General features: G+C 37.5%; 1 protein-coding gene across 4 annotated transcripts in view; it reads left to right on the top strand.

The window, feature by feature from the left end:
- Positions 1-11,972, top strand: part of cntn5 (contactin 5) — a 161,770-nt gene that overhangs the window by 143,748 nt on the left and 6,050 nt on the right. For all 4 annotated transcript variants that reach the window (XM_014026134.1, XM_014026135.1, XM_014026133.1 and 1 more), the window contains exons 16-18: positions 95-253; positions 3,406-3,555; positions 6,705-6,775. In XM_014026134.1, the coding sequence (XP_013881588.1) occupies positions 95-253; positions 3,406-3,555; positions 6,705-6,775 (380 nt within the window). The remainder of the gene's footprint in view (positions 1-94; positions 254-3,405; positions 3,556-6,704; positions 6,776-11,972) is intronic.

Genomic DNA, 11,972 nt, shown 5'->3' with positions numbered 1-11,972 from the left:
ATTTATTTATTTATTTATTGCATTCAAGCTGCATTTTCTCAGGAAATGCAGTTTCTCATGTTTAATCCATGTTTTCTAATTGTTCTCCTACCAGGACCTCCTGGACCCCCCGGAGTGGTGATAGTAGAGGAGATCACAGACACCACAGCCACCTTGTCTTGGAGTCGTAGCCTTGACAACCACAGCCCTATCAGCACCTACAATTTACAAGCCCGAAGCCCCTTTTCATTAGGGTGGCAAACTGTCAAAACAGGTAATCAATAAGGAGCAAATTGCTGCCTCTAGATTTAAAAGTTTAATGCGGGCCCATAAACAAAGCCCATATTCCTGCCTTCAGTAGTATACAAAAAGGAGAATTAGCTCAACCGGAGCAAGGTAGGGTTAACGAGTGGCATAATTAAAATGTCTTCTGGTAATTTGCTTCAAAATATAAACATTAATGAATCTGACACGGTTGGTCTGAAACAAATATATCTGCTGGTTTCCTCAGATGCCCGTTTAAAAAGTTCAAATAAAAGCTTTGTTTTATTGCTGAACTTGGTCTTTGTTGAAGAGTTTTGTTAAATATAACGAGTCTGTTTCAAATGTCACTGTCAGATCAGCACTTAGCAGCAAATTAACCTTTTGGACTTGAATTATAAGACTCGCCCATTTTCATTGAATATGTAACACATTGAAATCTTTAGAATCAAATGAAATCCTGTTTTTTTTTGGGGGGGGGGGTGTTCTTTAGAGAATAACCATCAGTTATTATCACTTAACATTAATGGATGAGGGCTTGCTAAGCGTTGTGTGCAATCTATCTTAATATGCCGTGAGATAATAATAGCAGAGTCTAAGGTGCGATAATGATACATCCCCAAAGAAATATTAATCATACTTTGTATACACTCCTCTCACATCATGTCTGTTCAACTACATTTAATTCAATAAAGCACAATTAGGTCCCAGTGATACATTTTGGGTGTTGAAGTTGTTCAGATTAGCATGAAGGGGACTGAGGGTTTAGCCCTGACTTCTTGCAAACAAAGCTATCAGTTCATGTTTGAAGACCAGCTTGCTTGACAGACTCGTCTCATTGTTAGCTGCTTTTTTGTGATAAGAGCCTAAGCTGCACTGCCTCAGAGAGCTATGGTTCATTTGTGACATGGATAAGCTTTCAGTTAATGTTTATTTTCTACTGCTGGATCAATATTGGCAATGCTTGATTATGGAAGTCATGAATTTAAATAAATAAAAAAGCTAGATTGGTTAAGTTCCCTCCTGGTAATTTAGTTTTAAATACATTTTAAAAAGGCATTCTGCAGCCTGGGATTGTGATTTATGACGTCGCTCAGTTCTGCAGAAACTGCGAGAATTGATTGAATGGGTAATGACTTCTACTTCTTTATGTGCTTTGATGCCGCAATTAAGCTGTTGTTCATGCATCAAAATGTCATGTGCCGAGTGTTAAGTAAATTCTGGAACATCACCACCTGGTGTGAAAAGATGCCAAGTCACGGGGAATCTGCAGAGGAGATAAAAACCGTGTGCAGTCGTTAAGAACAAAGGCGATAGATGTTTTCTCTTTCTCTCTCTCTCTGTACTTCTGCTCACTGAATTCGAAATAAAACAATAGTTACAGTTTAGAGGTTAAAGGATTGTGTCTCAGCCTTTACACGCTAGAGTAAACTGTGCAGAAATTGTTTTCTGTGCCCACCACCACCATTTACCACAGTTTTAGAAAGCATAAAGTGGCACATCCTCATAAGGACTTTTAATGCAATGTGTTGCTGTTAATGAACGCCTGAAAGCTACAACCCGGGTCCTGTTAACCTGTCATGTCGCTGCTCACTTAATTCAGTCTGGCCTTTTGCAATAAAACACCTGCTCAGTTCCATAAGTCCTTCAGTCCAAACGACCTTATAGACCATTTGTCCGTACCCTTAAACTGGGCCCATAATGGTGTCCTCGGTCCTAAATGACCAGACGGAACATTTTTCCATCCTCCAGTATGACTCGTATAGCAGTTTCAACATATTTAAAAAGGTCATTTAGAGGCATTTTCTTTATCGTGGCTGAGAGTGTTGATTAGATTCTGTTCGGGTTCTGGGACTGCCTTCAACAACGGAACACACTTTTTAAATCAGAATATGGCACTGCCTCAAGGCCACAATTATTCAAACACTTATTTTACAGCATGGTTGAGTCTTACTGTGATGGACTTCCAACATGTCCAGAGATAGACACCAGTCCCCTAAATCCCATGATTAACACAAAAATACGTTACTTTGAAAAAAGGCCGCTCTATTTATATCTATCTAATAAAACAAATGTTCTGACAAAACCTTTAAAGGTGTTTTTCAGCAGTAAAACTTAAAGGGCCAACATTATGTGTTACTCAGGCATATATTTAAATACTATACCATAATAAAGTATCTGTCACCTTTAGTTGTTATTAAAATGCTGTTTTTATGTTTAAATAGTAACTAAACTAATCTCCTCATCACTTCCTCTTCTCAACGCCTTGAAATTGGCCTCTGTCTCTTTAAGAACCTCCTTCCGCTTCTGTCCCATCCATTTTGGTGCAGGGGGGCTGGGCTGCTATGATGCAGTTTACTTGGCATTTGAAAATACATTTCCTCAAAAGGTATTTTTAATCTGAAAAGAGCTTCACTTTGTGAGAACTAATGTTGAGAGCTCAGCGGACAGTTTAAGTTTCACTTTCAGTTTCACCCGAGAGCCTGCAGGAGTCATGGGTGGGGKKKGKGGGGGGGGGGGGGGGGGGCGCTCTGCCATGAGGACGTTCGGCTTAAAGACACGTCCCAGGGGTGTTTCTGGTCCCCACCTGTCGTTTTGCTCCTCAGCATGGCTTCCTAAAAACGCTGCAGGATTTCTCAAACATGCATGAATGAGTCAAAGCAAGGCTTTGGGCATGTTTTTTATGAGAGTATAACATTATAACATGATATAAAACTCAAAGTTGATTTTACGTGATATTGCCCCTTTAAGGTTATAAATCAAAGTTATTTAAGTGAGTAAATCATCTCAGTTCGGACTAATATACAGTCTCACAGCTGCATGTCATTATTAAATGCAAGTTCGACTCCTAAAATGCAGTTGAGTTGGGTTACAACTTTTTTTTAGAGGCTTGGCCAGAAAATCCTCTTTGCAGTCTCGGTTGCCTTAGCAACGGTTTTATACGGCGAGTGGGGGTGTAATTTAAAGTCTTTGATTCGTGAGCGATTTCCTCCTCAGTGGGAATTGGAACCCTGTCAAACACCCTGACGGCTGAAAGTTTGCACTTACGTCGGTGATTTTCTTGCATGATGTACGTGATGTAAACTGCAAACGGCTGTGTTTTCTTTTTTTTTTTCTTTTTTTTTATGACTGAATAAACTGACAAGCGACACTTTTTTTTTGCAGACCCGGACCCGGTGACTGGGGTCATGGAGTCAGCTGTGGCGGTGGAGCTGAACCCCTGGGTGGAGTACGAGTTCAGAGTGGTGGCAAACAACGCGATCGGGACGGGAGATCCCAGTGCGCCGTCTAGAAAAGTCAGGACCAAAGAAGCAGGTAAATTCTGGATTAGCATTTTAAATCCAAGTCACATTTTGACAGATGGTGTTGTAAAGCAGGGCTATTCAACTGGGGGCCCGTGGGCCACATCTGGCCCGTTAGTGACCAAAGTTTGGCCCGCCAATTGATTCATTCATCTCTTAAGTCTAAACCCCTGGTTTTCTACCTTAATTACTATAAGTTGTTTTAGTTAAACATAGGTCGTATTCAGACCTGATAATTTGCTCCGCTTTAAACGAACCAGAGTTCGTTTCCAGCGTTGGTCCGGACCTTTTCTGCAGGTGTGAATACACTCATGCAAACTCTGGTGCGGATCAAACAACCAGACCGAGACCTGCTTTTTGAGGTGGTCTCGGTCCGCTTCCAAACGAACTCTGGTGCGGTTCACTTTAGTTCTCTTCTGGTGTGAATACAGACCGGACTCTAACCGAACCAACTGCATTAAACATGCACCTTTTTGGACTTCACAGGCCACCGTTGCTGAGCTAAATAAACTGAAAACAAACCTGTTTCGTCGTCTCCTGTTAGCAGCTCTGCTGCAGCATGTTGTGGATCAGAACACGCAGAGCACCTCTTCTCCTTTGGGTTGCGGGACACATTTACTGACGTCGCTCCAAAATTAGAATATCATCACAGAACCACCATTAAATTAGCTGCTTCTGACATTTTAAATGCTATTGCAGTTGTACTATCAGCAAAAATGTGCGCATCAGAACAGCAGCATGCAGGACTTCCTTGTTTTCTTCTGGGTCTGTGGCTCAATCCCGCCCCCGTCCTTTTTTGTCCAATGGGAGCAGTGATCGTCAGCCTCATGGCTTTGTTTACAACTTATAGTTCGTTTGCAAAAAAGCACAATGTGAATGCAAACCTCATCAAACAAAAAAAAATAAAGTCCATTTTTGGTCCGGACCAGACAATTGGTCCAAAGATGGAGGACCAAACCTATCATTATTGGAAATAAATGTATAAATATATAACTGGCGTATTAAAATAAATTATAGGGTCAAAAAGAAGTTTGACAAATAAATTATTGTGCCATTAAATCAATTACATCAATTATTTAGATATAAATGTGTATTTACATTTTAATTTTGAAGGATTATATTTTCTTTATGTGCTTTATCGCATATTTTTTGTTTATGTTTATTCATTACAAGTACATTTGTTGTAATTTGACTTTTCCAAGCCATTATTTTCTTCTTTCACATTTATCACCAATCACATATATTTAAAACATGCTTTTTCACCTAATAATATTTTATTTCTCAAATTATTTTATCGTTCTTTTTTTTCTTAAACACTGATATATTTTCTTCTATTATATTCCTTTGTTGTATATTTTTACCAAACACATTTCCCTGAGCCCATTTATTTTCATCTCTTTTTTTTACATTTCTTGCTGGCTGTATTGTCTTTTCCAGCTCCACATGCAGCAGGGAATGTAAAAACAGAGGAGGCGGTCTTAAGAAAAGCGTCACCGCCCCAGCTTCTCGCCTATTGGCTGAGGTTCCTTTAAACTAGACCTCGGCCAATAGGCGAGAAGCTGGGGTGGTGACGCTTTTCTTAAGACCGCCTCCTCTGTTTTTACATTCCCTGCTGCATGTGGAGCTGGAAAAGACAATACAGCCAGCAAGGAATGTAAAAAAAAAGAGATGAAAATAAATGGGCTCAGGGAAATGTGTTTGGTAAAAATATACAACAAAGGAATATAATAGAAGAAAATACATCAGTGTTTAAGAAAAAAAGAACGATAAAATAATTTGAGAAATAAAATATTATTAGGTGAAAAAGCATGTTTTAAATATATGTGATTGGTGATAAATGTGAAAGAAGAAAATAATGGCTTGGAAAAGTCAAATTACAACAAATGTACTTGTAATGAATAAACATAAACAAAAAATATGCGATAAAGCACATAGAGAAAATATAATCCTTCAAAATTAAAATGTAAATACACATTTATATCTAAATAATTGATGTAATTGATTTAATGGCACAATAATTTATTTGTCAAACTTCTTTTTGACCCTATAATTTATTTTAATACGCCAGTTATATATTTATACATTTATTTCCAATAATGATAGGTTTGGTCCTCCATACCAAAGGACTTTCCTGGTCTGAATACAGACATAGACATGTTTGGTATCTACAGAAACATCAGAATCTTGGCTGGAAGCTGGTAAAAAAAAATTGAATATATTTCTATGAATATCTAAGAAAGTTAAAACTGCAAGCAGTTGAAGATAAAACTATGAAAGTGAAAATAAAATTGGTTTAAAATTTTGGCAAATCAGAGATGTCAAAATAACATTTGTGTTAAATCGGAGGAGTAATGTGTTATTTTTGCATTTGTAATATTATTATCACTACTTTTTTACGTAGGGTTCTGTATGTTATAACCATGATTAAATGCAGCAAAAATAAACAAATTCAAAGGTTACAAATCTTTGTAATACTAGGTTTATTTTCAAAATGACTTTAATTGCTGGATGTTTGGCCCCTGTGCTGTTGGCCTGCATTAACTGTGGCCCCCGGAGCAGTTTAGTTGAATGGCCCTGGTGTAAAGAGTCTAAAAAGATTCAATTGTTCAAACATGGTCTCCCAGGGATCTCACAAGTAAGTTGTATTTTCATTACTTGTGAAAAAAATAAAAAGAAGATAAAGAATGTCAAGTTTTGTTTTGTTTTCCACCAAAGAAGCAGCCAGTCTTTTAATAACCTGAGGCAACAGCACATCACCATACAGTAAATCTGTTCTGTCGCTTCACTAGCTGCTCATTTCCTCTCTAAAACATAATTACAAAGGTCAGTGGTCATTTCAGAGGAGCTTTCATAATCTGCCCCATCTCTTCAGCACAATTAACGGACTAATTAATGTATCTACACACAATTAATCCATCCATAAACTTACAATACGTGAGCCAAATGTCAACAACGGGGTTCCATTACAAAACGCTGGACTCCCTTGTGGTTTTCACTTTGAGTTTTAGATTAAACAGGAGCACAGGGCTAAAGAAGTTTACAATCTTCTGCCAAATTAATTATTCTGATCCTCAGTTGCCCAAAAGTAAAGAAATGTTTCAGTTTGTTGTGTGGGTTTTGTGATGTTGTCTTAACTTTACTTATTTATTTATTTTTGCACAGTTCCTGCTGTGGCGCCATCAAATGTTAGTGGAGGAAACGGCCGCAGGCACGAACTGGTCATCTCGTGGGAGGTAGGTCCTCTGCCAACAAGAACTCCCTCTGTAGAACAAATGTGACAACAAGTGAAAAAGAACATAAAATGTCACAGCAGTTCTGCTGCTAGAGAGGCTCAGATTTGGGTGAATAAGCAGAACGTCATGGGAGCTTTATATTAGTTTATTACAATTAAATGATGGAAATTTAGAAAATTATGTTTAATAGAGAAACTAAGCTAAAGATGCAGCTATTGCATATTTATCTCAGTGTTTTCTGTGATGTAATTTAAATGTTGTCTGTTGGTATTAAAGGGATAGTCTGGTCAACTTTGAGTAATATTCTGTCTGATAGTTATTAATGGTCATGACACCCTTCATGGAGCACAGAGTATTGAAAACAGAGCCAAAGCTCTATCCATCCAGCACAAATACATTTGAATATTGTCACAAACAAGGTGTTGTTTGGTTGAAAAAAAACCCATCAAACTAAACAAACTGTCATGACATTAGCTAATATAGTGTTCTTCCACACCTCCATGTTTTTAATAAAGAGTTGTTTAATAAATCCTGAAAACAAAAATGAATCACTTATTTTGCTATTAGTCTAACCTGGACAAATACCTTTGCCTCTTTCTCCATGCTCTTTGACCGATGTCACGACTAATGAGGTATTAACTATTAATGACTTTTAGACAGAATATAAAATAAAATAGACAGACTAATTAGGTTAAACTTTTGTGAAGCTAAAGGTCTTGCAGTAAGGAAAAACAACATCCAAGCAAGAGCACGCTTTTTCAGGTAAACTGCTTTAAAACCTTGTCAGATTTATAACTTTTAAAACTCACATTAAACTGTTTTTAATATATCATTTTATGCTTAAAATGATCTTTCTGTCATGAACTGAAAGGACAAAAAGAAAGCAAAATATAAGTAAAAATCCGCCTCAAAAGAACTCATTTTCAGTGTGGTTCAAATTAAAACGTGATGAGTGATGTTTAAAATGTGAGCTGTACCCGTTTTTTTTTTAAATAATATATAATTACACGTACACTTTTGAACTATCAGTCTCAGAAACAACTTCTCAGCTCTGTTCTGAAACTGCAGCTTTTCACTGTCCCTGTTAAAATTTGATGATCAGTAAGAAATAAATTCTGTATGTAAATGTAAGTTAATAATGATGTAGAGGTTGCCACTTGGTGCAGTTTTCATCAGAAAACTTTCATTTTTGTTGCTTGGGAATTCTTGTCATGTAATATTAAGGGGGATGGAGCATGGTTGATGAACGACGCCAGTCCTCGTGGTTCTGCTTGAAGGAAACGGATTGATGATTTTACGTTGCACAGATGATTGCATTAGTTTGCAGTCAGTTTTATTCACTCTAGGTAAAATACAGTAAGATGAATAGCTGCGGCTCTGCTTCATGTGTGCTTGGGACCTGTCAGCCTTTTCCCAGAGCCTTCAGAAATGGATCTAATTAAAACGTAGCAGAAAGTCCTTGCAGCTTGTGATGAGAAGAGTCTAGACATGCTAATAAACTAGAGTGAGACTGAACGCATTGAGGGATTTGCCTGTGTGTTTAAAGAAGAGAAAGGAGCACTGGAGACTGACAACATCTGAGATTACACGACTTCTTCTTTGTTATTAAATCCTGTACATTTCTCAATGACACAGCCAGGCCATACCTCTAAAGAAAACTGGTTTGTGCATTTTTTCCTCTTCGTCTCCAGGATTAAGCATCTTAGTTTGATGAATCCAGAGATTAAGGGGAATTTGATGATAAGGCTGTAAAGTTTGGGATAGGAACGAGTTTGGACAAAAATGTAAAACACAGCATTAGGTTTCTTGGTTCTTTTGTGATCAAATTTGCAGAAAAACTGCAGAGTCTATGAAGTATAAGGCATGAACTGTTACTTGAAGGAATTAAACCTTTTATTGTTTTTTTCTTTCTTTTTTGTACGTTATAAATTGAAGATTTTTTTTGATTGAATTTATTTTAAAAAAAGGAGCAGAAATCATGAGATTTTTTCTTCTTCTGCTACCTTTCATTTAATTTGATTTGGGGTTTTTGTAATTTTTTTTGTATGTTGAATTTGTGTTGTTTTGATTTAAATGAATAAACTTTATAAATAAATAAATTCTGTTTAGTAAGTTGCGAATACTGAATGCTAACTGAGAAGAATGACAAACTGTGACTTACAGTGTGGTGAGTTCCCAAATAAAAAAAGTTAAAAAGCTTAAATATCTTCCCTTTTTCTTTCTTTTTCTACTTTCTTGGTTTTAAAAACGAATATGGTATCCATCAGAGCTTTCTTACAATTATCAAAATCCTATTTCCTGCAGGCAGAAAACCCAAAATGCTGAACACACCTGTATTTTTCTGCAACACAATGTGTCTCATGTGTGCCAATTTAGTATTTTTCCCTCTTTTTTTTTAATTTGGGGGGGGGGGGTGATTTAGTATCCTGCTGTGCGTCCTAGTTGGAGGAGAGGTGAATTTAATGGCTCGCTGCACTGATTTGCATTTTGCACAATAGTAAGTCTACCTTCAGAGCACTGATTAATACTGCTGGAATGTTTTTCAGGAAGTTTTTGTGTTTACGACGGGTATTTTAATGACTTGACGCTTCGTCATCGTGTTTTTCGCATCTCCGCCAGGACAATTCTTTCTCACCGTTTGTGAACTTTAAAGTTTAGCATCTGTGCTACGACACAGTGATGCACACAGCCAATAATCTGGCCGTGTCACGCTGTGTGTGAAATTCAGCGTTGGAACTCAGACAACTTGGTGGGATCCAAATACATGAAATAGCACAGGTATTTTTTAAAAATAGATTTTCAGGTTGATGCAATTCCAGTGAGTTTATGTACAGTATTTCTTTTAGACTAAAGGTTGATCAGACATCCAACATATAAATACCGTAGCATCACCATAAAAGCAATTCTCTGTAAAATCTAGAAGGCAGGTCTGCAGCTGCAGGAACTAAAGGACCATAACCCAGATGGTGACGCACAGGCAGTCCCAGTAAGTCATAACCTTTCTGAGAGAAAAAGGCAAGTGAGATGCACATTATATCCAGGAGAATATCACAAAGGTTGAGGTTGTCTTGTGAGGCTCAGGTGTGTGCTTATCATTAGGGCAAAGTGACCTTTTCCCCATTTCAGAAGGGATTTGTTGCCTACCCATCTGCCGTATTCTGTATGATATTCTCTGACTGCCTTGAATCTGAACTCTAGCTGTAAGTCTCTTGGCTGGTCATAAAAGAAAATCAGATATGTTGTCAACTGAACGAACATTAGAGGAGATCAATGGCATAAAATTGGCTTCTGTGAGGGAGAAAAAAAGAGGGTGAAAAAGTTATTATTCAAAGAAAGTCACTAAATGAGATATGACAATGAGCCGTAAGACAAAATATTGAACTTCATCACTCTCCAGGAGGATTTAAGCTAGAAGGCTGAAAAGCATCACTGCATGAGCATTTTACCACATAGCCCTGACCTTTTTAACCCATGTGAAAGAGATTTATGCTTTATTTATGAGATATTTGTAATTGGTACAGGTATGTGTTCTAAACTTGTTCCCAGCATTTGTGGAAGTTGTTAAAATGGCTGTTATTGGCACCTCTTTGCATGTTTTAAAGAGCTTTTCTGGGCTTGATGCAAGCTGTGGAGCTATTACCAGCGGTGCAAAAACGCCTGCTTTCTTCTTAACTGTGCCACAGTGGCTCAAGATCATAGCTCACTGCTTTTTAAAACAGACTCCAATTTATTCCGTTCGAAATTTGTTTCACCAGCCAGGATCGTAAAGAGAGAGGGCACTGGGGCAACTTGGTCACAATTGCAGAACCTGCTGATCAAGCTCAAAGAGGGCCAGCTGGGCTGTGTACGACACAAAGCTGCATCAGCGGCGCGAGTGATTAAGACTCGGAGAATTAAAAATTTGGTCCCAGCAGAGAGGCACAGTGATGATTAACCTTGACTCTTAGACTCATCCCCACTAAATCCAGGGATGTTTATGAATATGTGTTTGTAATCTCCAGCTACTGTGGTTGCAAGAAAATGCAATAAATCTCACACCAACTTAGGAGGATATTAATGTGGACTCGATCCAACTGGACAGCTTGGCTCCCAGCCAGATTCAGGGCAATGCATGTTCAGAATTACTATGAGCAAAGATGATCATTTGCAATTAAGATTGGTTGAAGGATATATTAACAGTGAATGAGTGAACAGATGTGGAGACAACTGACATTTATTCTTGTAGTTATTAAGTACGGAACCCAACTGGAGCTGGGGAGGTAACCTTCACATCAGGAGAAGTGCCCCTCAGTGGCACATCATGGGGGATAATATCCATTCCAGATGGGATGGTATTTGCTAGTTCAACCTCTTTTTATTTATAACTTACAAGTGTGATTACCTTGGTGAGGATAACACAATGACAACCTCCCTACACATTTAAGGCCGTATGTTGAAAGAGCAATCCTAAATCTACATTAAAATAGTTTATTTTTTTAAATGAGGTAGATAAGTGACGTGATATTTTGATGAAATGTTCACAACAGGATCCACTAAGACAGAGGTTCTTAACCTATGGGTCGCGACCCACAAAAGAACAACAGTTTTTAACTTTGGGCCACAGAGGGCCGCGGGACAGCATTGATTTTGAAGAAGGTGCAATAAACTTTCTTACCACTAGTAGCGGTAGTGCGCCACTCAGATGTTGAAACTTATTTTAAATGAAAAGCAGAAGCAAAAATGACGGCAACCCGTCAAAATAGGCCAAAGTTTGTCACTAATATGAAGTGCAGCTTCGCTTTCTATCATGCAGTATTTTAAAAGTTTAAAACATTATCAAATACAGTTGCAGATAAAGCTACATTTTAATTTGAACTTGATCAAATTATTTTTGTAGTTTATTTTTTAATATTTTTAATGTATTTTAAAGAAACTTTAAACTTGTCAAAAAGCTGTTGTTACTGTTATTGTTTGTCAGTAATATGCCCACAATTTTATTTATTGAATTGTCTATTTTTGTTATTATGTTAAAAATTATTTTTGTGTTGATAAGCCTGAGTGGTCTGTTGACTGACCTTTGTATTTGTTCAAATAATTGTTATGGTTTATTTTTTAATATTTTTAATGTATTTTAAAGAAACTAAACTTGTCAAAAAGCTGTTGTTACTGTTGTTAGTCACTAATATGAACAGCAGCTTCTGGTTCTACCATGCAAAAG

This window comes from Austrofundulus limnaeus, unplaced genomic scaffold (genome assembly GCF_001266775.1).
Source record: "Austrofundulus limnaeus strain Quisiro unplaced genomic scaffold, Austrofundulus_limnaeus-1.0 Scaffold528, whole genome shotgun sequence".
Classification (NCBI taxonomy): Eukaryota; Metazoa; Chordata; class Actinopteri; order Cyprinodontiformes; family Rivulidae; genus Austrofundulus; species Austrofundulus limnaeus.
Note: the sequence above shows the minus strand (reverse complement) of the source record. Positions and strands in the feature narration are given on the sequence as shown.